At 47.4% G+C, this 26,692-nt stretch overlaps 1 protein-coding gene across 1 annotated transcript; it reads left to right on the top strand.

Moving 5' to 3' along the window:
- The first annotated feature begins 2,742 nt into the window (after positions 1 to 2,742).
- Positions 2,743 to 5,993, top strand: LOC109765270 (oleoyl-acyl carrier protein thioesterase 1, chloroplastic). The gene is made up of 7 exons (XM_020324060.2): positions 2,743 to 3,075; positions 3,809 to 3,942; positions 4,033 to 4,146; positions 4,720 to 4,815; positions 5,016 to 5,103; positions 5,191 to 5,259; positions 5,500 to 5,993. The coding sequence occupies exons 1-7, from the start codon at positions 2,758 to 2,760 to the stop codon at positions 5,752 to 5,754; spliced, it is 1,074 nt and encodes a 357-aa protein (XP_020179649.1). The 5' UTR covers positions 2,743 to 2,757; the 3' UTR covers positions 5,755 to 5,993.
- Positions 5,994 to 26,692: the final 20,699 nt, after the last annotated feature.

Below are 26,692 nucleotides of genomic sequence, written 5' to 3'. Positions count from 1 at the left end.
ATCGCAGGGGCATGGGGCTCCTACGGTTCATTAAGAAGAAGAATAAGGAGAGAGATGGCTCGGTTTATAAGGACAACCGGACCCAAAAACCTAACATCCTTGGTTACTCAGGAACAACCGAATGAAAACCCCCCCAAAAGGCACTAGAGCTTTGGGATATCGACAAGACAAATGCAACATCAAAGGACATCGCCAGAGCCAGACGCTATAGCGCCAAGGCCCAAAGCAGTTAGACATGCCTCAAGTGCAACCAAATTGACCACCACTCGCCGAAGAGAAACTATCCATATCGAATGACTCTTCTGTCTCAATCTGTAAGCATGATGTGCTAACATTATCATGTGAAAATCATCCTGAAAGGTCCATCTTCGACTTCCCCGCAATGCTGGAAAAGTGCTCAATGCCTCGATCACTTGCGGTGAGAGCGGCTTTTTGTACATGTATGCTTTCATCTTTTGCTCAACGCCCCCCCCCCCCCCCCCCCCCGCTTTGATAACCTCTGACAACTCACCAAAAGCCTCCAACAACCTATGCTCCACACGCTTGGACGTCCGGATGTTGCATGCCTTGTTCTTCTTTTCCATACACCCGCTTCGTCAACCCGTCATCCTTCTTGCCGTGCAAACGCGTTGGGGTCCCAAACAGAGGGTGTGGGAGTGCACAAGTAACCTTCCCGAGAACATCCTCCGGATATAATGGTAGTGCTTTAGCCTACGCCACCTCCACAACAACACTGCTCACCTCAACCAAAACGCCAGACTTGTCGAAGGCCCCCATCATTCGCCCCGCGTAGAAACCAAGCGTCTCCTCTGAATCAGACGTGCAAGGGACTGCACATTGAAAGAAGAGGAGGATCCACCGAGGACGGGATGAACAGAACTTAGCCTAACACATTGGATAAATGGATTCCTCACCCCATCGACAAGACAACATGGGTCAACCACACATCATCTCCCCAAGCAGTGCAAACTACAAGACAGTTGACGGTAGGCAATACCCGAGGAGAATCTGCCAATGCTTCATCAAGCATAGGATCACTGTGCCGCGGATCGATGCCTACTGGCCTAGCCGAGAGCATAGCAACAAGGATATCCTGGTCGAGAACGTGAGGGTAGATGCAGCAGCCCGTAGGACGAGCTAAGTGATCTCCAAGGGGCGGCGCCAAGAGAGCCTCGGCGTACAAACATGGCCTAGAAGCAAGGCCGACTAGGACGCCACCGCCAAGCCCAACACTAGCCAACGACCGGAGGGAGGCGCCGACGAGGATAGCTTCAACGGAGGGGCCCGGGCATTGTATGGCGAGATGGAAATCCTTGTAGGAGCACCATACCTTAGCGGTTCCTAGTAGTCCATGGTGGAATGCTTGCGAATGAGACAACAGAAACACCGTCCGCCCATCCATCTGAGGTAGGCGGCGCGGTCAGTCAGACTAACCACCGGATGTGGCTTTGATGACGTAACCCCCTGCTCCTAGCAGCATCCGTGCATCCCCTACTCCCTTGCACGTCAACGCATCCTCCACGGTTTGCGTCAGCTGACGAATCCCCTCCTCCAGTCGCCATAGCGTCGTCCCGGACTACCATCGAATTTAGGTGAGGACGCGGAGGGGAGGGCGAAGCAGCATCAACATCTTCGTTTGGACTAGCCCGCACGCTGCAGGTACATAGCGGCATGCCAGCAACGACCCAAGCAACATGGCAATGGCTAGTAGCACGCATCGTGGCAGCGGGCTCCCGGACCACCAGGGATTTGAGGCAAGGGGCCGATGCAAAAAGGGCAAAGGCAGGCGAGGAAGCCGAGTCGGTGGACGAGGAGGGTGGGAGCGAGTCGGCCACCATCTCGGAGGACGAGGTTAGCCTCAGGCGCGACAACAACGACACATTTGGATCGGATTGCCTTGACCCCGATGTTTGCACCTGGTAGGGGCGTGCGACGGCGTGAGAGAATTGGATGCAAGAGAGGCGAGGAGGGCATGAACGGGGGCGGAGGGAGGGCAAGGGGCGGCGATGTACGTGAGCGGGCGTTGCGAGAGCGGTGTAGTACTATAGTAAAACTTTCACCATGGAGAAACAATGGAAATCTTTAGTTTGGTACTTAAAAAAATGGGTAAATCCCACATTGAGAAATGGAAAACTTTCTCCACGAGTAAATCCCACATTGAAAAATGACACTGGCAACCAGGATGGCACAACGGGAGGAGCCCACCCACTGCGTCCATTATTATTACTTAACACCGATCGACGACTCGCATTCGCATCGAGCGTGTGTAGCCATTACTCAAGTGCGGAAGCACGTGCCTGCGCTACGCAAGAGCTCGTGGAGATCTGGCTCACGCGCTCACCGCGATCCGTCCGTCCGTCCATCACAAGGGCCATAAATTATTTTTTGATGACAACGGTTCCCAAGGACCAAGATTGACGCAAACCATTGTAAGTATGTACCGCGCGTCACGGTGCAGGCAGGAAAAAGAAGACACCGCGATTGATTTCCTTTCATTTCCCACCCGGCGCGCCAGTCCACGAGTCCACGGGTCGCCCCGCCCCGCCCCCCTCCCTCCGGCTCGGGCCCGGTCCCTCTTTCCCCGTCGTCACCGCGCCGTCCCCTCCTCGTTCCTATCGCCCGGCCCATCTCCACCGCTCCACCGCATCGCTACCGCCCACCGCCCCCGCGCCATACCGACCCTCACCCCTCGCCCCTCCATTTAAACCCCACCCGTCGGCGGCCGAATCTCGGACCGCCCCCGCGACCGACCCCCCCATGCTGCGCTGCCACATCCCGCCGCAATGCGGCCCGGCCCCGCTCGGCCGCCGCGGCCTGCCCCGGGCGTCGGCGGCGGTGCGCTGCGCCGCGCGGGCCCCGTCGCGGGGGACCGTGGCGGCGGCGGCGCAGGTCGCGGCGGCGGTGGCCACGGCCGAGGGGCGCGAGGGGGTGGAGCGGCCCGGCCTGGCGGAGCGGCTGCGGATGGGGAGCCTCCTCGAGGACGGCCTCTCCTACAAGGAGAGCTTCATCGTGCGCTGCTACGAGGTCGGCATCAACAAGACCGCCACCGTCGAGACCATCGCCAACCTCCTCCAGGTACGAGCGCCAATTCGCCACTTCTATCTCCATCTCTCGGCCCGGGAGGAGATCCGGGAAGGAAGCTCGATTCGTGCCGGCCTCTCTGCTGGATTGCGAAATGAGATGCCATCGCCCACCCCCTTGGGGGACTGAAGAGCTGGGGATTCGGATCTGAATTTTCGTAGCTTCAGACTTGCGGCAGATTCAGAGCTCCTGCTGCTGTGCCGCGATTATAATTTGGCAAGGGGAGTTCCTAGTTAGTACTACCATTATGTTCAAACATGTGCTGGGTGCCCTTTGCCCAAGCTGAGAGCTCGAGCTTGAACAAGTTAGCTATCCTAGCGCCCGTGATATCACCCACAGAATTGCGCCTCACGCTCGAAACTAGTGTGACTTTTCCTTTGTCCATGGTTAACTAATGCGTGGGCTCTTTTAAGTCCTGTGCTCAAAGATCTGATAGGGAACACCAGTGCTATTGTGGTTCGACTCACTTCAAATAATTCTGCGTGCTGGAAGAATTTCAGTGGAGCTGTTATTACCGAATCTCGTGGATTTGCTTGCTTTGGCATATAATCAACTAATCTCCGTTCTCAAAATAAATAAATCAAGTAACATTTCATTATAAGTACGCTAAGCGATGTAACGTCCTGGATGATCCATCTGTCATGGCATAATGGTGGGGCTTGTCGATAACGGTCTTATTATTTTCTCTTTTATGGCCTATTTGTGATAAGCTTTCTTGTAACTGCAGGAGGTAGGGTGTAATCATGCACAAAGCGTTGGGTTCTCCACCGACGGTTTTGCCACGACTACAACAATGAGAGAACTTGGACTCATTTGGGTCACAAATAGGATGCACATTGAGATCTACAAATACCCTGCTTGGTAAATTTGCAAGATAAAGATAATATTTGTTCCCGCGGTTCTCCTTGAAGCATGATTTAGTCCTGACTGGGGTAATTCTGCTACGTATAGGGGTGATGTTGTTGAGATTGAAACATGGTGCCAAGCTGATGGAAAGATCGGTACTCGGCGTGATTGGATCCTTAAGGACTTAGCTAATGGTGAAGTTATTGGAAGAGCTACCAGGTACATACTGCTCAAGTGTGAAGCTTAAGCTTTTTTGTTCCGTTAGTGATACTCATCATGTTTGTTCACAGTTAGAACCACTTCTATGTATAATGGAAGAAGAAAAAAAGGACAAGTAATTGTTTTGCACCTGTTTTATAACTAACTATATGTCTTGCCTTTTTTAACTTCATCTCCACCTTGTTATCTGCACCTTTTCTTCTCCATGCAAATCTAGCAAAGTAAGTTTCTAAGACAGTCATCAGACTTTCAGCAACTAAAATTAAAGTATGTCAATAATCAAAATATGTACTTCTCCATGCAAATCTGGCAAAGTAAGTTTCTAAGACAGTAATCAGACTTTCCAATTGTTCATGCAGTATACTTTATTTGATGTGGTATGCTGTACTTATTTGCTGCTTGTGGAATTAATAGCAGCCCTAATGATCCATGCTTAAGAAGGAGGATCGGTTAGGGACTTTGTTTAGATGTTCAACATATGTTTGCATAACTGAAGTTTAATAGTTTAGTACAGAGCTAGATCTCTCACTGTGCTCAGCACAAGTAATGAAGTCGTATCACTTGTTTTTCCAGCAAGTGGGTCATGATGAACCAAAATACACGCAGACTTCAAAGAGTCAGTGACGAAGTCAGGGATGAGGTGTTTATCCACTGTCCAAAGAGTCCAAGGTAAATCGGTACTCATAGTTTCCTCTTCTTTAGGCTTGAACCGAGATAATATCGCCTCTTTTATAATTCAAATGTGCTCCACTGCACACTCTTATGGTCTTATGTGATTCAATGGATAAACATTCTTGAATAACTTGAAAATTGCTATAATATTTTTCCCCATTGTAGTCAGTCACAAATAACAAATTACCATTGTGCAGATTAGCATTCCCTGAGGAAAATAATGGCAGTCTGAAGAAGATTCCTGTTCTAACAGATCCTGCACAGCACTCGAGGCTCGGTCTAGTGGTTAGTTTTTCTCCCCTTTATGGATGGTTGTTATGACCTGCACTTGAGCAACTGTAATGCTGACATGCCTTAATTTCTGAATTGCAGCCTAGAAGAGCTGATCTGGACATGAACCAACATGTCAATAATGTCACTTACATTGGTTGGGTCCTCGAAGTGAGTTTTCCAGCAGCCATTTTTGTAATCATCAGTTCACCGTTCCTCCTTTTGCCTGAGTTATCCTGTTTTCAAACTTTCTTTATTGAGATAGATATCTTGAGTAGTTCACTACACTTATTTGGTTATTCCTTAATACTCCCTCTGTAAACAATCACTCGCTGGAAACATGTATAAATGTATCCTTGTTGATTTGTGATAGTTTCTGATATCTCTTTCCATTTTCCTCTCAAACCACAGAGCATACCTCAAGATATTATTGATACCCACGAGTTGCAAACAATCACTCTTGACTACAGAAGAGAATGCCAGCATGATGACATAGTCGATTCTCTCACCTATATAGAGGAAGGGGATGAGATAAATTCTAATGGATCTCTGTTTTCAGCGCCGCACCCAGAAGAGCAGCGCCAGTTCTTGCACTGCTTGAGATTTGCTGGGGCTGGGGATGAGATCAACCGTGGTCGCACCGTGTGGAGGAAACTAGCTAGATAGAAAGTGATGTGTATTTGCTCATATGTATTGTGCTGTTCCATTTGTTTTACCGTTTTGCTCTTTGCGACCGGCGCCGCATCACGAGAGAATCAACTGTACCCGGAATTTTGTGATTACGTTTGTGACCTGTGTAACAATCAATGCCAATCTGTGGCAAATGTTGGACCTCAGAGCTGGTGTTCATCCATTTTGGACTATGCAATATATGTATGTATACAAGACTGCAAGAGGTCCATCGACATGCTGGTCCATTCCATGTTTGCAAGTTCGCAGAAGTGTATCATTACATCAAGGGTCATGGCCATTGCCTATTGCTGATGCGTTCTGTTCGATTGTCTTTGGGATAATACAGAGTTTGGTGTCTATACATATGTTTTCGTGCGACTCGGTCGATCCATATGTTTTCGCTAAATCCTCCATGTCGTAAGATATAGGTTCAAAACATAGAGACTGACAAAAAAGATTGAAGTGAAAAAACAGTAGCATAGTCGTAAGATATAGGTTCAAAACATAGAGACTGACAAAAAAGATTGAAGTGAAATAACAGTAGCAGAGTGTGCTACTGCCAACAAATTCGTGCGAAATGGGCAAGACATTTTCACCAATCACATGCTTTCAGGGTAACTTCAGTTCCATGAAACCCCCGTAATCACAGCTACTGGGCCACTCAGCGATAAGTTGTCACCCTTGAGATGCTGAAGCCTCTCCAATTGACCACACATCAGAAGCAGGACTCTTCCAGCCTGTGGTTCGTTTTAGGCCTCTGTTTACAGTCGTTTGCTGGAGCAATCAGCCTTTCTTTTTTCTGGCGCCGTGTAGCCGGAAACTGCTAGGTGAGCTTGTTGGGCGCCTAACTGTTTTCTTTTCTTTCTTTCTGTTTTTTCAAGTCCCAAGAGATCATACATACACAGACTAAGTATAATGTATTTGTAAGCCCTGTGGAAAATGAACAAATTAACTGCACAAAAAAAGGAATCAATTTTTAATCTCCCCCAATTTTAAGGATTGGGCCCCGCGTCGCCCCCCGCTCGGGCGACTCGGGTGGCACCCCAACCCTAGCCGCCGCCAGGGCCTAAATCATCTTCCACCCTTCCTTCCGCCGCCGCTGAAGGATGCCGCCGGCCTGCGCTCGGAGGCCGACGGCGGTGGCGGGGGTCCTTCCTCTCTCCGGCGTCTCAGGGGTGGTGGGGCCCCAACGCGCGTGGAGTTGTGGCCGATCTAGAAGCGGCGGCGATGGCTTCGACGACGGCGGCGGTGGTTGGCCCTGCCTCGGGCCACGGGCAGCTGCCTGCGGCGGCCGGCCTGGATCAGGCGGCGGCGCGTCATCGGGCTTTAGATCGGCGACGGCGTCGAGGGCCTGGTGGACTGCTCGGCGGCACCTCTGGCAGATCTGTTCTGGCCGGGGTAGCCAGCGCTGATGGTCATCTTCTTCGTCGGAGGTGGCCGGCCAGAAGCTGGGTGGTTGGATCTCGAGATCCATCATCTAGTCCCGGCTGCGAGTTGGGGAGACATGGTTGCCGGTGAAAACCGAGCCGACGGCAGGCGATGGCGGTGTTCTATGTCGTTACCTTGATGAAGGCATCGTCGTGTAACTACTGTCGACCCACTCGTGCTACTCCTGGGGAAACCCTAGGACATGGTGTTTCAGATCGGACGATGGCGGCACTGCGGTGTCGTTTCTCTCTTGGGAGCATCGTTTGTGGAGCAGCTCTGGAAGTCAGAGGCAGGAGGTGGAGTGGTTTCGTCTTGCACGGAGCTTCGGTGGAGATGTCAAGTCATGCCTAACCGGCAGGTGCTACGCTTTGTCATGCCTGGTCGGCAGGTGCTACGCACGACAGATCTTCCAAAGACTTCAAGCTGTGTCGGCTGGTGGTACTTGGCGGCATGGTGCTGAGGTGTATCGGTGGCGACCGCGACATGCTCAACTGTTCGCGCGCAGGGAGGTGGTGCCGTTGGGCGCCGTGGTGGCGTCGACGACAGCTAGATCGAGCAAAGTTGATGCGCCAGTACAACTCTGAAGATGGAGCGGTGGCAGTTGGTGGCGGCGGCCTCTGAGAGCGCGCCGGACCGGTGTGTGCCCCAGACCTGGCAAGTGGCTAGGTTGGGGCCTCAGATCTTAGATGTTAGGCTTGACTGCGAGGTCTGTGGTATTAGGCCCGGACTATCAGCATCCTTCATCATCTGGATATGAGTAGCGATAGATGTTGCCTAGACGGTGGCTTCAGACTTACTGTTGTATTTCTTTGTAAGGTCTTTTGTGAATAATTAATAAAGTGGCTGCATGCATCGCCCAGATGCAGAGGCCGGGGGTCTTCCTCCTTTTTTTAAAAAAATTGTTGCAATTCTAGGCACTAGTAATTCTTGTTATTTTTTCTTTTCTTTGCGAAGAACATAAACCAGCATGTTCAAAATGTGCATGCCACAATTTATTCAGCATTTTAAAATTTTTACAGTGTGCTTTTATCATTGGTTTTCTCTTCTTGTTCACGGGAGACTGTTGAATCTGTAACTTTGGCCTCTTGGCCTTGTTAATATAAGGTAGAAATCTCTACCTTGGTCACAATTTCTTTTTGACAACACTTGCTCTACTAACTGACAGAACAAGTGATATCAGAAAAGAAGCTATTGCTCCTCAGATGCTAAAGCCTTTTATTCCTCTAGTATCGCACAAAACAAGTGTGACAATAAGCACTCACCCAATTTGCGAATTAGTAACATAGCAAAGAAAATATACCGACGACCAACCCAAAAATCCAGATTATTCTTCTTAACAGCAGACAGTGCCAAAAGTGCACAAGTAAAGCCTACCCACGAAGGTGTACAAGCTTACAATGAGCTGAAGATACAGACAAGTTGAAATCTCCGAGGTGACAGGCTTACAACAAGAGATGATGACACAAACAAAGATAAATCTCCATTTTTATTTTTTGGACACGAACCTGGCAGTGACCTGATCAACCTCAGGGCAGCAAAACTTATCAGCCAAGCTGACCAGCGAAACGAACTCTAATGTTATTGTGCCTCTGGAGATTGAACTCATGATAAACCTCTCCGGGTGATTCTTGAGCAGCTCCAACAGCCTGTGCCATGGCCTCTCTGCTGTTCTGGTTGATGATCCATCCTCTGGTGCCAGGTACTGTTGGGCATTGCCATAGGGCCATATCGCAGTGAACTTTCCAGTAAGCTGCAAAACAATCAGGAATTAGTTTGCATGCCTTACTAATTCACAACTAGCGATAACTCAGAAGTGTAACTGTACTATGTGGAGCAAACAGATTATCACGATGTTGTAGGCTGTGACAGCGTACTGTTAAGGTAGAGTGGTAAGTAAGATATCTAACAAATTAATAGGAAATTAACTGATAAAAAATGGGGTCATGAGGTATCATGCAACTTGTACCATGTTGAAGGGATCCTACAACGCAAGCAAGTCTCGAATTTACAAATTAATTTATGCAGAAATAATTGATATTCAATGATAGCAAGTGGAAGGTTGTAGACTTCGGTTCAAAAACATTCCAAAAGGTTGCGAGCTATGTCATGATCTGTGAATTAAATCTTACAAATTAATGCACACTACCGTAAAAGAGAAATCAAGTAATCAGCACATTCCATAAGGTTGACGATGTTGAATGGGGGAAAGTGAGTTTGGAGTGGGTTGTCCACAATTCTATGCGCATGAGACAATAAGGCTAATGATTTTAAAATAATTGCAAGCTCAAGGTTTATTGACGGATCTTTTCCTCTAAAAAACTGAAAAGGCTATTGAAGGTTAATGTGATTCTTAACAACATCACATATTAATTTTACCACCAAAGTCACCTTGGGAAACACAGTTCCTTAGTGAACTGAAATATGGATGCAAACTAACACAAATGTTACAAGATACTTTTTTGGTCTTTCCATGGTATAACATGTTAAGTTTACCCTGTTGATATGAACAAATCACATCTTCGGATGGAAACATTGTTATTTTTTATTCAAGGATGCTAATTAAAGGAATAACTCGATAAATCAAAAGCATGTTTTTTATATAAGTTAACATACAAGTATACTAATTGAAATCTAAAACTAATACCAATTGTACAGCCCAACAACTATGCTTTCCCATACTAGCTAGTGTTAATCAAGGCGGTTAGAGTTAATTTTTAGAATTCTAGAACTGAAAAAATGAATAATCTTGCATAACAAACCTCTGCATGGAGTTGTTCCACAGGCATCCATTGTCTACCACTAGCATCACAATGGATTGATACCATTATTGCAACACATGAGGCAAGATGATACTCCAGCATATTGTCTACATCCTTGTCTGCCATTCTAGTTTCTAATTTTTTGGCTGCAGAAATAAAGTGAGAGTAAGGGTACGTAGCTGTACAATGATACTGAGTTCTAGGCTTCTTACTGGCGTAATGTTGTTGCTGACAACAAATGATAGAGGAAAAACCATTGACATTGTATTTATTTTAGGAACTTATCTCAGTACAGCCACAATTTCCAGCAATATGATTCCACATATGTTAGTACACTCCTGATGCAATATATATTGCAAAAGGTGTGGGTTCCACATTTACGATTGCGTATATTATTAGTTCATGATTGGAACTATCTCTACTTTAGTAGCCGAATAGTTGTAACTCACAAATCAGTCTAGGAGAAAGTAGTGATAGTATTAGTACATGTAATATGTTGTCTGTTTTATGTTAGTATATCACAAAGGAAACAATACAGGAGAGAAATGGATATAGCATAAGTACGTAACAATGATAACGTACCACGTTCAACGTTGATAGGCCCGATCTTCAGTTCAGCAGAAGACATCTTGATTGGCACCGTAAACAGTCCTTGAGTTCCAGTGCCAACATTAATTCCATTGCCACAATTGGCCCCGCCATAACCATTGTCACGAGAAGCAGAAAAATCAGAATGGGCAGGGCGCTTGCCGGATGAAGACATGGGTTGTGATGGAATATGAGTTTGCCGAGGAGAAGCTGTGGCGGCGGAACCAATATGAATGGTTTGGCCACGAAAATTAAACGAGTGTGGAGTGCCCTCAGCAGCAAAGGATGCAAAGATGGGGCGAGCTGGTAGGAGAAAGTAGAATTGTGTTTGTCCGATCTGAATGAGATCCTGGGACTTCAGTTTAACGGGATCATCACCTGGGCGGTGAAGGACCCTCTGAACATAGCATCCATGTTGGCCCAGAACCTCAAGGGCAAACGAGCGGTGTTGAAAATCATAGAAGATGCGTGCATGGCGGCGGGAAACATCCCTATCTCCGCCAACGGAGTTGAGATCTAAGTCTACCTTTCCTTTCTTGGAATTGCGTCCCACGATGATTTCATAAGATTGCATGATGTACTTGAAGTCTTCGCCTTGAAGCTTCGCAAATCCTGCCTCCAGTTGATCACCACGAGCAGATCCCATAGCAGCATTCATGCCTGACATCTCTAGTATTCCTGGTAGTAGAAGAATTGAAAGTGTCACTAATTTTCAGTTTCTTCTATAAAGTAAATGAAGGAGAGCTGGAAAAAATGCACTGAAGCCAGAACAATAGAGATATGATGTGACAGGACAAAATGCGAAACACATTTATTAATTGCAATATAAAGAGAATGGTTCAAATGGCAAATATCTGCTAGGCAACATAATCGGTCCTACATTGCATATTTTCGTATCAGGTCCATGCCACAAAAGATAATAAACACACCGGATAAAAGATTGCACATAAAACAATACTGGGAGATGATGCCAGGCGATATTCTCAATCAGTCTAGCAATCTTTGGAAAGAACATAATTTCATTTGTTTGTATATTTTATCAGTTCCATTATTGAAGAATAGAAGAGGCACCGATACAGTTTGGCCAGTACATATTAGACAGCCCTAATACAATCTAACCCCATGTTGGCGTGTTAGATTGTTTGAAGGTCGACTACTTTTTGGCAACAACGAGCATGGGCATTTCTCACTAAAATGGAAAATTACAAATGCATTAAAATGCCTTTGCAAGTCGGGTCATCTCCCCTACGTCATGGAAAAAAAGAATAGATTGCTAATTAAAGAATAGAATGCCTAAATGTTTTATTTACTTTATCAGCAAGCTATCATTATTATGATGATAAAGCTTTAAATAAAATTTATTATGAGTCGGCCCAAGTATCGTCAATGCTAAAGTTGCTTAGATGCAATCTGCTATGAATGGTTACTAATAAGTCAAGCATCCATTGTTGGACAAAATAGGCATAGACCGGGTTTATGCGATTTACTTAGAAATTATACCTTGTCAGATACATGATGCCTTATAACAAACTAGTGTGATAAAAAAACCTGAATAACCATGACATTCTTCTTCTCTCTCACTTTGTGCTAACCATAGTAAAGAGGGTACCCATGGGTCACCATATTTGAAACTAATCAGAAGAGTCCTACTGATCAAAACACTAAAATGAATGTAATGTTACGCCGAGCACTTCCATCCAGATTAAAATATGAAATTAACACACTACTGCTAAGTTGTCAGAAAGGGAAAAAAATTGCCCAACTGATAATGTGCACTTGCAAGGAGTAGCAAACCAAAACATGCAAGCCTTGTTGCTCTCCATAGTTTATGCTATTCTAGTTACTCTAGTGCTCCAGAGGTTGAATGTAAATAGAACTATTTCTATTTAGAACCAATCACAGGATCGGATACTCTCGTTGCCCATAATTTATCAGATACATACATTTTGAGACCTGAGAACATCATCCTCTTAGATATAGCAAAGGAAAGGAATAACAATATTCAGCCAACAGCGACAAGATTCAGTTACAAGATAAAAAACTCTTATCATCTATGACGATGCAAAAAAATAGTTTTCATCCATGATCTATCAGATGCATACACTTTAACACCCGAGGAACACCATCCGCCTAGACTTAGCAAAGGAAAAGAATAACACACCAATCAATAGAGAAAAAATTACAAGGTCTAAAACTCTTAGCATCCAGCATGCAAAAAAACTCTTGTCACTCATGATCTATCAGATGCATACATTTCTTTAAAAAAAATCAGATGCATACATTTGGACACCTGAAAAATAGCATCTGCTTGGATCTAGCAAAGGGAAGGAATGACACATCAAGCAATAGCGAAAAGTCTTATCAACTACCGTGCAAAAAAAAAAAAAACTTGTCACCCATGATCTATCCGATGCATACATTTTAACACCTGAAAAACAATATCCGCTTAGATCTTGCAAAGGAAGGAATATCACATCAAGCAACAGCAAAAGGGATCAATTGCGAGATCTAAAACTCGTATCGTCTAGGACGCAAAGAACTGTGTCACCCCTGATCTATCAGATGCATACACATCTTAACACCCAGAAAAACACCATCTGCCTAGATCTAGCACAGGAAAAGAATAACACATCAAGGAATCGCTAGAAAAATTAATCACAAGATCTAAAACTCTAATCACACTGTCCTGCTTGAAGAACAACTCTCATCAGCCATGATCTATGCAGATACATCATGATGTATGCCGATACATAGATCCCAACATAGGAAAAAAGTATCATTTCTCTTGGATCTAGCAAAGCACATCAAGCAAAAGCGAAAAAAATTAATTACAAGTCCTAAAACTCCAATCAGACTGCATTGCTACAAGGGAATTCTTATGACCCATACATGATCTATGCAGATGCATATATTTCAACACAGGATTCTCTTAGATCTGGCTGCCAAAGCAAACGAAGTAACACATCAAGCAATTGCTAGAAGGATTAATCACGAGATCTGAAACTCTAATCATACAGAAGTGCAGCTAAGGAACTCCTATGACCCACGATCTATGCAGAATCGCAGATAGATGCACTTCAAGTCTTCAGTACAGGAAAAGAGTCCATCTTTCTTAGGTCTATCTAGCAAATACATGAAGACATCTATCTAGAGAAGAAATGATGCAAAATAGCTGGGAAAAGAACCACCGGGAAATTACCTCACCGAGCAAGTGAAGCAGCCGTGCTCGGGTTGACGAGGAAGAAGGCTGATCGCCGGCCGATCGAGATGAGTAGAGGACGCCGGCGAGGGAGGTGGGATGAGGAAGAGAGTGGGTCTATCTCGAAACCTAGCGGCCGCAATTCCCATCTCGCGTCCGCAGCCGCAACCCTTTTTAAACCCGGTTTCTACCGCCCGCGGCGAACCCTAGCACGCAATCCCTAAAGTGCCAGCGCCAGGAATTAGAGGCTCGTAATAACTATCCTAATTAGGAGCGTGTTCGTCGTAGAGTGTTCTATACGCGGTCGCCAGACCTCTCAATCTGGGTTCGCAGCGCGCGCAGAGTGTTCGTGTTCGCGGAGGAGCGCACCCGCGAAGGGGAAATTTCAAAGGTGGGGAACGTGAGAGGCTGCTACGTGGGCCGGTCGTGTCAGTGAGAAAGGTTGATATAAAAATTCAGAGAAGCTGTCTAGAATTGGTGCAGTGGTTAGTCGCAACAACAAAAAAACATAAGAATTAGTGCAGAGGTAAAACGCTAATTAAGAAAAAAGAAGAATTCGTCTAGGCCTGCTCCTCGACCTGTTCTGATGTAAGGGATGGGAGGGACCGGCGGCTTCCCTTTCCTGCCTCGACGGGTGCTCTTAGGCGGGCTGAGGAGCTACGCTGAGAAACCAAGTTGCGTTAGAAGCTCGTTCAGCGGGACCTCCCAGGTCAATCGAACGACTCCCGTGGCAGCAAGGGTGGCGATGCCGGATGCTAGGACCGCTTGGTTGGGGCTTGTGAGCAGCGACGCGGTTCCCGGGTTGACACTGATGGGTCCCGTGCGGACCATGGGGTTCATGGCTCTCTGGCCTCCCGGGAGGATCTCGGGGATGTGCGTGCCGCTCAAAGTGAGGCCTGATATTGGCGGAGGGGCAATGCTACCCCCCGCCCCCACACACACGTACGCTACTCCCCTCCTTGCACTTGTCCGACATCCCGGGGCTGTTGGCGCTTCTTGAGAAGAAGAAAGTATAATAAGAAGAAATCATGTGGTGGTGGTCGGCGGGGTGGTCTGTCGGGGTTGGCGTTGATTGACAGCACGCCCAAGGTGGGTGACCCGGATCTGGCGGTTCCGTTCGCTCCCACGTATTGGGCGGAGACTTGTGCGAAGTTGCAGGCTGAGCAAATGTGCTTCGGCTATAGCACAGTGGGCCACTTCTGCTCCGAGTGTCAGGCGCTTCCTCGCTGCCACACGGTCCATGAGTTTCTCAGTGTGGATGGGGGTTCTACTACATGGACATGGCCGTGGAGGTGATGTCCATCTCGGAGCACCTGGCGGTTATCTTTGCGGTTCCTGACCAGGAGCCGCCACCGGTTGTGGAGGTCACCGCCGACATCATCAAGGCGGAGGTGAGCGACTACATCTCGGACACCTTCATTTGGAAGGTTCACGAGATATCTGCCAGTCTTCGCAATGGCCTTCTCCACCGTGGAGCTCCTCCGTATGTACACTCACATGTGCTAGAATGGCGAGCCGATGGTGCTCCCCTTTCACCATATCATGGCCACTGTCCAGGAATCCTGCCTCGATTCTGAGGCGGCCTCCTCCCTATCTTTGACTTGGTTGTATATCTATGGGATACATGAGGAGGCCAAGCAGGACCACATCATCAAGGCAGTCTCTGAGGCTATAGACAAGTTGACGGTGATTGATGAGGGTTGCTTTCTAGGGTGGGTCCAGTGCGCATTCAGGTCTTATGCCCGGACCCCCCCCAAGATTGATGGACACGTGCTTCCGTGGTTCTTCTTTGTCACGGTGGGGCGGGAGGTTGTCCATGAGTTGGACTCAGAGGGCCCGGTGATGGAGTCAAATCTAGTAAATCTCGGGTAGGGGATCCTGAGCTGGTAGCCATGGCACCATGGTAACAGATGACACAGGGATTTACCTAGGCCCGGGCTCTCTCGAAAAGATAATACCCTATGTCCCACTTTGATTGTACTGATATAGATAGGGCACAAAGTACATGTCGATCTATCTCGAGACTGTGTGTGTATGAGAGTTGTCATCTATGGTCCTCATCCCTCGGCTTATATAGATATTAGAGGTGCCTAGGGTTTGCATCAGTCGCTTACATCTAAGGGTAATCTTAACGATGCCAACCTCTAAGTCTTGGAGTACCCGCCAAAGTCTTCGGAACCTTCCATCTTGGCGCTCCTGGCCCGATGAACATGGCCCACGGGCTGATAATCTTGGGGGTCCTTGGCCCAGCCCATAAGGTCGGGAGCCGACATGGCAAGCATCGCCTAGTTCAGAACACATCAGTAGCCCCCGTTTTGGTTTTCAAGTTGAGGACGCTCCTCGGTCCATCTGAGTTGTTCCTCGTCTTTACTCATCGGTCTTGCAAGCTGGTTCAATGAGCCTCCCATCTGTTTCTCTGAAATGGAAAAGCCTTGCCCGATAAGTTTTATACCCTAGGTATCTGAAGAGTCCTCTAAGATTTCAAGAAACCCCTTAACAGGAGCCTTTATTTGTAACGCCCATGATGCGGCTATATCTCCCACGTGTCGAGGCACGACTTAGAGGCATAACCGCATTGTGGTATTGTCGCAAGAAGGGTTATCTTCACACAATCCCATGTAATGAACAAGAATGGGATAACGAGAGTTGGCTTACAATCGCCACTTCACACAATACATAAATATAATTCATACTGAAGGAAATATGCCCTAGAGGCAATAATAAAGTATTATATATTTCCTTGTATCATGATAAATGTTTATTATTCATGCTAGAATTGTATTAACCGGAAACATAATACATGTGTGAATACATAGACAAACAAAGTGTCACTAGTATGCCTCTACTTGACTAGCTCGTTAATCAAAGATGGTTATGTTTCCTAGCCATAGACATGAGTTGTTATTTGATTAACGGGATCGCCTCATTAGGAGAATGACGTGATTGACATGACCCATTACGTTAGCTTAGCACCCGATCGTTTAGTATGTTGCTATTGCTTTCTTCATGACTTATACATGTTCCCATGACTATGAGATTATGCAACTCCCGTTTACCGGAGGAACACTTTGTGTGCTACCAAACGTCACAACGTAACTGGGTGATTATAAAGGTGCTCTACAGGTGTCTCCAAAGGTACTTGTTGGGTTGGCGTATTTCGAGAATAGGATTTGTCACTCCGATTGTCGGAGAGGTATCTCAGGGCCCACTCGGTAATGCACATCACTATAAGCCTTGCAAGCATTGTGACTAATGAGTTAGTTGCGGGATGATGTATTACGGAACGAGTAAAGAGACTTGCCGGTAACGAGATTGAACTAGGTATCGAGATACCGACGATCGAATCTCGGGCAAGTAACATACCGATGACAAAGGGAACAACGTATGTTGTTATGCGGTCTGACCGATAAAGATCTTCGTAGAATATGTGGGAGCCAATATGGGCATCCAGGTCCCGCTATTGGTTATTGACCGGAGAGGTGTCTCGGTCATGTCTACATAGTTCTCGAACCCAAAGGGTCCGCACGCTTAAAGTTACGATGACAGTTATATTATGAGTTTATGTGATTTGATGTACCGAAGGTTGTTCGGAGTCCCGGATGTGATCACGGACATGACGAGGAGTCTCGAAATGGTCGAGACGTAAAGATTGATATATTGGACGACTATATTCGGACACCGGAAGTGTTCCGGAGAAGTTTCGGATTAAACCGGAGTGCCGGAGGGTTACCGGAACCCCCCGGGGAAGTATTGGGCCTTAGTGGGCCTTGAGGGGAGAGAGAGGGCAGCAGCCAGGAGGTGGTGCGCCCCCTCCCAGAGGAGTCCTAGTTGGACTAGGAGAGGGGGGCGCAGCCCCCTTTCCCTCTCCCTCTCCCTCTCTTTCCTTCCCCCCTTCTTTTCCTAGTAGGACTAGGAAAGGGGAGTCCTACTCCTACTAGGAGGAGGACTCCCCCCCTCTCCTTGGCGCGCCCCATAGGCAGCCGGCCTCCCCCTTGCTCCTTTATATACGGGGGCAGGGGGGCACCTAAGAACACACTTGATATACGATATTTTAGCCGTGTGCGGTGCCCCCCTCCACCAGATTACACCTCGATAATACCGTCGCGAAGCTTAGGCGAAGCCCTGCGTCGGTGGAACATCATCATCGTCACCACGCCGTCGTGCTGACGAAACTCTCCCTCAACACTCGGCTGGATCGGAGTTCGAGGGACGTCATCGAGCTGAACGTGTGTAGAACTTCGGAGGTGCCGTACGTTCGGTACTTGATCGGTCGGATCGTGAAGACGTTCGACTACATCAACCGCGTTGTAATAACGCTTCCGCTGTCGGTCTACGAGGGTACGTGGACAACACTCTCCCCTCTCGTTGCTATGCATCACCATGATCTTGCGTATGCGTAGGAATTTTTTTGAAATTATTACGTTCCCCAACACATACATCATCCAAAATCCACACATAGACCGACTACGGTCAAAATCCAAATGAAAATAAGATAACCCCAAATGCTAGATCCCCGATTGTCCCAACTGGGCTCCACTAATAATCATCAGGAAAAGAAACATAGTAACGGCCACGTTCCTCATCGAACTCCCACTTGAGCTCGGTTGCGTCATCTGCACTGGCATCGTCGGCACCTGCAACTGTTTTGGTAGAATCTGTGAGTCACGAGGACTCAGCAATCTCACACCCGCGAGATCAAGACTATTTAAGCTTATAGGAAAGGATGGTGTAACGAGGTGGAGCTGCAGCAGGCACTAAGCATATATGGTGGCTAACATACACAAGTGAGAGCGAGAAGAGAAGCAACGCAACGGTCGCGAAGCTAGAAATGATCAAGAAGTGATCCTGAAACTACTTACGTTCATACATAACTCAAACCGTGTTCACTTCCCGGACTCCGCCGAGAAGAGACCATCACGGCTACACACACGGTTGATGTATTTTAATTGGGTCAAGTGACAAGTTCTCTACAACCGGACATTAACAAATTCCCATCTGCCTCATAACCGCGGGCACGGCTTTCGAAAGATAATACCCTGCAGGGGTGTCCCAACTTAGCCCATTATAAGCTCTCACGGTCAACGAAGGATAAACCTTCTCCCGGGAAGACCCGATCAATCTCGGAATCCCGGTTTACAAGACATTTCGACAATGGTAAAACAAGACCAGCAAAGCCGCCCGATGTGCCGACAAATCCCGATAGGAGCTGCACATATCTTGTTCTCAGGGCAACACCGGATGAGACTAGCTACGAGTAAAACCAGTCCTCAAGTTTCCCCAAGGTGGCCCCGCAGGCAGCTCGGTTCGAACCAACACTCGAAGGAGCACTGGCCCGTGGGGGTCTAAAATAAAGATGACCCTCGGGCTCGCGAAAACCCAAGGGAAAAGTATAGGTGGTAGGTGGTCAAATGGTAAAACCAAGATTGGGCCTTGCTGGAGGAGTTTTATTCAAAGCGAACTGTCAAGGGGGTCCCATAAATCACCCAACCGCGTAAGGAACGCAAACTCAAGGAACATAAAACCGGTATGACGGAAACTAGGGTGGCAAGAGTGGAACAAAACACCAGGCATAAGGCCGAGCCTTCCACCCTTTACCAAATATATAGATGCATTAATTAAATAAGAGATATTGTGATATTCCAAAATATCCATGTTCCAACATGGAACCAACTTCAACTTCACCTGCAACTAGCAACGCTATAAGAAGGGCTGAGCAAAAGCGATAACTTAGCCAAACAACGGTTTGCTAGGAAAGGATGGTTAGAGGCTTGACATGGCAATATGGGAGGCATGATATAGCAAGTGGTAGGTAGCGCAGCATGCCAATAGAGCGAACAACTAGCAAAGCAAAGATAGAAGTGATTTCGAGGGTATGGTCATCTTGCCTGCAAGGTTCTCAGAGTTGTCGAAAGCTTGATCCTCGTAAGCGTACTCAACAGGTTCCTTGTTCACGAACTCGTCTCCCGGCTCTACCCACAGCAAGAACACAAGCAATGGAACCACAATCAATCACGGGAAATGCACAAACAACATGATGCAATACATGTATGATATGCGAGGTGTGGTATGCGATGCGTATGCGTGCTCCGAAAGAAAAGGAATGAACAAGGCAGTAATTTGGCAAACCAAGTATACCACTGAAAATATGAGATAATTTTGGTCGAAATCGATATAAAGATCACCGGAAACGGATGCACGGATTGCAAATGGCAAGCAAAACAAGAATGACACGAATCTGCGATTAACAGCATGATAGCACTTAGAATACATCAAATAGCTATGCTACAACACTCCAACATAGCAACAAAGCATATGAAAGTAATCTATATGAGATGCTTGACAAAAGATGAACACTGAGCTACGGCTAGATCACACCATAACAGGTTCAAAAAAGCATGGAAAAAGTGCAAAAGATATCAGGTTCACAGACTTGGTGAAATTACTGGACATGGCATAAACAGCATCAGGTAGCAATGTTCAGAGCAACCAATCAACATGCTACAGGAATTTAACATGGCAAAACAAGGCATGGCATGAATCTACTGAATGCATAGAACAAAATTCCCTTAATGACCATGAGCCAAAAAGGATCAGAAGATATGATGGCAACCATGTAAACATAGCAAGTTTCGTTAACAGGTTTCAGACTTAGCAGAAAATAGAGCATGGCAGAAACAGTATTATGAAGGCATCTTTGTGAGCTTGATTCACTCACCACAAAGCAATGCATGACAAAACAAGCATACCTACAGCACGATGGCATGTTTATGAAGCTATCCATGGCAAGAGAAAGTTCATAGCATGTATGAAACAACTACAACGACCTTGGCAAAATTGAATATCATGTTAAGAATCTGCGAGGAATATTTTATAGCAAAAGTAGGGCAAGATTAAGATATGCTATGGCACTCCATAATTGCAAACATGGGCATGGATGGATAGAGCACAACTATATCTACAAAACATCCTTACTGAACATACTCAAAAGAAGCATGTAACTCTCTGTAGACACATGGATACATGGCAACAAAATAACAACAGAAATAGACAGTGAAATTACTAAGTCCCTGAAAACAGAAACATCACAAAGCCTAGTTTGCATGCTTGTGCTAGTCACCATATAGATCACAAAAATACATGGCATACACCTATGTAAAGATGGCATGGCATACATCAAAACACATGTAGAGCTCATGCCCATAAGATGCACACATCAAATGCAACAAAAATAACAAATCCTCAAGTTCTGATAAGTAACAGCAGGTAACAGCATATAGCACTCTTGCACCAGAGATTTGGGCATCAAGATGGACTCAAATGAGCATGGCACACTGGAACAAAATGAAGAGCATCTAGAGATGAACATTTCGATATATTACACGCATGAAACGGAGCAGTATGAATGGAGTTATGATGCGATGAACAGAAGCATATATTGCAATGATATCGGGACTTGAAGAAATTCGCGGGGGGGGGGGGGGGGGGGGAAGAAAGTCAACCTCCGGTGGGATCTGAATCGGGCGCGGGCTCGAGCTCGCTGGAGAAGAGGGACGGCGCGGCGTGGGAGCTCGGCGGCGTCGGGGCCGGGGAGGAGGAGCACGGGGCCGCGGGCGAGGCCGGACGGAGGAGCTCGGCGGGGAGGCGCGGGCGCGGCGACGCGCGGCGGCGCCGGCGGGAACGGCGGCGAGGACGGCGAGGCGGCGGGGCGCCGCGGGGAGGAGGAGGCGGAGGCGCGCGGGCGGATGGGCTCGGCGGGCCCGCCTCGGGCTCGCGGGCCGGCGGCGGCGCGGCGTACGGGGCCGCCACATGGCGCCCTCTGGTAGGCTGCGGGCGGCGGCGGCGGATGTGTCCGGTGGCGGCGGGGGCGATTTGATCTAGGGTTTCGCCCAAATTTCGGAGGGGAGGTGTTTTTATAGGTAGAGGGAGCTAGGAGACTCCAAATGGAGTGCGGTTTTCGTCCACACGATCGTGATCGAACGACCTAGAGCATGGAAGAGACTTAGAGGGGTTTTGAGCTGTTTCAAGGGGGGGGGTTTGCTGCAACACACAAAAGGACTTTGCGGTTACCCGGTTAACCGTTGGAGCATCAAACGACCTCCAAATGGAACGAAACTTGACAGGTGGTCTACCGGTGGTATACCAAGGCCACTTGACAAGAGTCGGTCCATTCCGAGAACGTTCAACACCCGCTCATGAAAAGAAACGAAAAGGGGTGCGCCGGTGCATGTGGGAGTGTCGGATTGCAAAACGGACAACGGGGAAAATGCTCGGATGCAAAAGACGAACACGTATGCAAATGCAATGCACATGATGACATGATATGAGATGCATGACATGAACAAAATGCAAAACGAAAGACAAAACCCGACCACGGAGGGAATATCATAACACATAGCCGAAAATGGCAAGAGTTGGAGTTACAAATATGGAAGGTTACATCCGGGGTGTTACATTATTGTTTTCGAGGAGATCCTCGAAACCGAGGATCTCGACTTATGCGCACAATTTCAGTACAGCCACAATTTTCAGACGTACGATTCCACATATGTTAGTATACTTTTTTGCGGGAATGTTGGTATACTTCTCATGCAATATTTATTGCAAAAAGTGTTGTGGAACGTAGTAATTTCAAAAAATTTCCTACGCACAAGCAAGATCATGGTGATGCATAGCAACGAGAGGGGAGAGTGTTGTCCACGTACCCTCGTAGACCGAAAGCGGAAGCGTTAGCACAACGCGGTTGATGTAGTCGTACGTCTTCACGATCCGACCGATTAAGTACCGAACGCACGACACCTCCGAGTTCAGCACACGTTCAGCCCGATGACGTCCCTCGAACTCTGATCCAGCCGAGTGTTGAGGGAGAGTTTTCGCCAGCACGACGACGTGGTGACGATGATGATGTTCTACCGACGCAGGGCTTCGCCTAAGCACCGCTACAGTATTATCGAGGTGGACTATGGTGGAGGGGGCACCGCACACGGTTAAAAGATCAAACGATCAATTGTTGTATCTCTAGGGTGCCCCCTGCCCCCGTATATAAAGGAGCAAGGGGGGAGGTGCGGCCGGCCAGGAGGGGGCGCGCTAGGAGGAGTCCTACTCCCACCGGGAGTAGGACTCCCTCCCTTTTCCTTGTTGGATTAGGAGTGGAGGGGGAAAGAGGTGGAGGAGAAGAAGGAAAGGGGGGGGGGGGGGGGCGCCGCCCCCCTCTCCTTGTCCTATTCGGACTAGGGGGGAGGGGCGCGCGGCCCTTGCCCTGGCCGCCTCTCCTCTTCTCCACTAAGGCCCACTATGGCCCATTAACCCCCGGGGGGTTCCGGTAACCCCTCCGGTACTCCGGTAAAATCCCGATCTCACCCGGAACACTTCCGATATCCAAATATAGGCTTCCAATATATCAATCTTCATGTCTCGACCATTTCGAGACTCCTCGTCATGTCCGTGATCACATCCGGGACTCTAAACAACCTTCGGTACATCAAAACATATAAACTCATAATATAACTGTCATCGAAACGTTAAGCGTGCGGACCCTACGGGTTCGAGAACTATGCAGACATGACCGAGACACGTCTCCAGTCAATAACCAATAGCGGAACCTGGATGCTCATATTGGCTCCCACATATTCTAGGAAGATCTTTATCGGTCAGACCGCATAACAACATACGTTGTTCCCTTTGTCATCGGTATGTTACTTGCCCGAGATTCGATCGTCGGTATCTCAATACCTAGTTCAATCTCGTTACCGGCAAGTCTCTTTACTCGTTCTGTAATACATCATCCCGCAACTAACTCATTAGTTGCAATGCTTGCAAGGCTTAAGTGATGTGCATTACCGAGTGGGCCCAGAGATACCTCTCCGACAATCAGAGTGACAAATCCTAATCTCGAAATACGCCAACCCAACAAGTACCTTCGGAGACACCTGTAGAGCACCTTTATAATCACCCAGTTACGTTATGACGTTTGGTAGCACACAAAGTGTTCCTCCGGTAAACGGGAGTTGCATAATCTCATAGTCATAGGAACATGTATAAGTCATGAAGAAAGCAATAGCAACATACTAAACGACCGAGTGGTAAGCTAACGGAATAGGTCAAGTCAATCACATCATTCTCCTAATGATGTGATCCTGTTAATCAAATGACAACCCATGTCAATGGCTAGGAAACATAACCATCTTTGATTAACGAGCTAGTCAAGTAGAGGCATACTAGTGACACTCTGTTTGTCTATGTATTCATACAAGTATTACGTTTTCGGTTAATACTATTCTAGCATGAATAATAAACATTTATCATGATATAAGGAAATAAATAATAACTTTATTATTGCCTCTAGGGCATATTTCCTTCAGTCTCGCACTTGCACTAGAGTCAATAATCTAGATTACACAGTAATGATTCTAACACCCATGGATCCTTGGTGCTGATCATGTTTTGCTCGTGGAAGAGGCTTAGTCAACGGGTCTGCAACATTCAGATCCGTATGTATCTTGCAAATTTCTATGTCTCCCACCTGGACTAGATCCCGGATGGAATTGAAGCGTCTCTTGATGTGCTTGGTTCTCTTGTGAAATCTGGATTCCTTCGCCAAGGCAATTGCATCAGTATTGTCACAAAAGATTTTCATTGGACCCGATGCACTAGGTATGACACCTAGATCGGATATGAACTCCTTCATCCAGACTCCCTCATTTGCTGCTTCCGAAGCAGCTATGTACTCTGCTTCACACATAGATCCCGCCACGACGCTTTGTTTAGAACTGCACCAACTGACAGCTCCACCGTTCAATGTAAACACGTATCCGGTTTGCGATTTAGAATCGTCCGGATCAGTGTCAAAGCTTGCATCGACGTAACCATTTACGACTAGCTCTTTGTCACCTCCATAAACGAGAAACATATCCTTAGTCCTTTTCAGGTATTTCAGGATGTTCTTGAGCGCTGTCCAGTGATCCACTCCTGGATTACTTTGGTACCTACCTGCTATACTTATAGCAAGGCACACATCAGGTCTGGTACACATCATTGCATACATGATAGAGCCTATGGCTGAAGCATAGGGAACATCTTTCATCTTCTCTCTATGTTCTGCAGTGGTCGGGCATTGAGTCTTACTCAATCTCACACCTTGTAGTACAGGCAAGAACCCTTTCTATGCTTGATCCATTTTGAACTTCTTCAAAACTTTGTCAAGGTATGTGCTTTGTGAAAGTCCAATTAAGCGTCTTGATCTATCTCTATACATCTTGATGCCCAATATATAAGCAGGTTCACCGAGGTCTTTCATTGAAAAACTATTATTCAAGTATCCCTTTATGCTATCTAGAAATTCTATATCATTTCCAATCAACAATATGTCATCCACATATAATATCAGAAATGCTACAGAGCTCCCACTCTCTTTCTTGTAAATACAGGCTTCTCCAAAAGTCTGTACAAAACCAAATGCTTTGATCACACTATCAAAGCGTTTATTCCAACTCTGAGAGGCTTGCACCAGTCCATAAATGGATCGCTGGAGCTTGCACACTTTGTTAGCTCCCTTTGGATCAACAAAACCCTGGTTGCATCATATACAACTCTTCTTCCAGAAATCCATCCAGCAATGCAGTTTTAACATCCATTTGCCAAATTTCATAATCATAAAATGCGGCAATTGCTAACATGATTCGGACAAACTTAAGCATCACTACGGGTGAGAAGGTCTCATCGTAGTCAATCCATTGAACTTGTCGAAAACCTTTCGCAACAAGTCGAGCTTTATAGACAGTAACATTACCGTCAGCGTCAGTCTTCTTCTTGAAGATCCATTTATTTTCAATGGCTTGCCGATCATCGGGCAAGTCAACCAAAGTCCACACTTTGTTCTCATACATGGATCCCATCTCAGATTTCATGGCCTCAAGCCATTTTGCGGAATCTGGGCTCACCATCGCTTCTTCATAGTTCGTAGGTTCATCATGGTCTAGTAACATAACCTTCAGAACAGGATTACCGTACCACTCTGGTGCGGATCTTATTCTGGTTGACCTACGAGGTTCAGTAACAACTTGATCTGAAGTTCCATGATCATCATTAACTTCCTCACTAATTGGTGTAGGCGTCACAGGAACCGGTTTCTGTGATGAACTATTTTCCAATAAGGGAGCAGGTACAGTTACCTCTGTTGGGGATCGTAGCAGAATTTTAAAATTTCCTACGCATCACCAAGATCCATCTATGGAGTATACTAGCAACGAGGGGAAATGAGTGCATCTACATACCCTTGTAGATCGCGAGCGAAAGCGTTCCAATGAACGGGTTGATGGAGTCGTACTCGCCGTGATCCAAATCACCGATGACCGAGTGCCGAGCGGACGACACCTCCGCGTTCAACACACGTACGGAGCAGCGACGTCTCCTCCTTGATCCAGCAAGGGGGAAGGAGAGGTTGATGGAGATCCAGCAGCACGACGGCGTGGTGGTGGAAGTAGCGGGGATCCCGGCAGGGCTTCGCCAAGCACAAGCGGGACAGAGAGGTGTTGCAGGGGGGAGAGGGAGGCGCCAGGGGTTGTGGTGCTGCTGCCCTCCCTCCCCCCACTATTTATAGGACCCCTGGGGGGGGGGCGCCAGCCCTGGGAGATCAGATCTCCAAGGGGGGGCGACGGCCAAGGGGGAAGGGGGGTGGCTTCCCCCCCAAGCCAAGTGGGGCGCCCCCCACCCCCAGGGTTTCCAACCCTAGGCACAGGGGGAGGCCCAAGGGGGGGCGCCCCAGCCCACTAAGGGCTGGTTCCCTTCCCACTTCAGCCCATGGGGCCCTCCGGGATAGGTGGCCCCACCCGGTGGACCCCCGGGACCCTTCCGGTGGTCCCGGTACAATACCGATAACCCTCGAAACTTTCCCGGTGGCCGAAACTGGACTTCCTATCTTCACCTCCGGACCATTCCGGAACTCCTCGTGACATCCGAGATC

Source organism: Aegilops tauschii, chromosome 5, assembly GCF_002575655.3.
Source record: "Aegilops tauschii subsp. strangulata cultivar AL8/78 chromosome 5, Aet v6.0, whole genome shotgun sequence".
Lineage (NCBI taxonomy): Eukaryota > Viridiplantae > Streptophyta > Magnoliopsida > Poales > Poaceae > Aegilops > Aegilops tauschii.
This window is presented reverse-complemented; position numbering and strand designations above follow the sequence as displayed.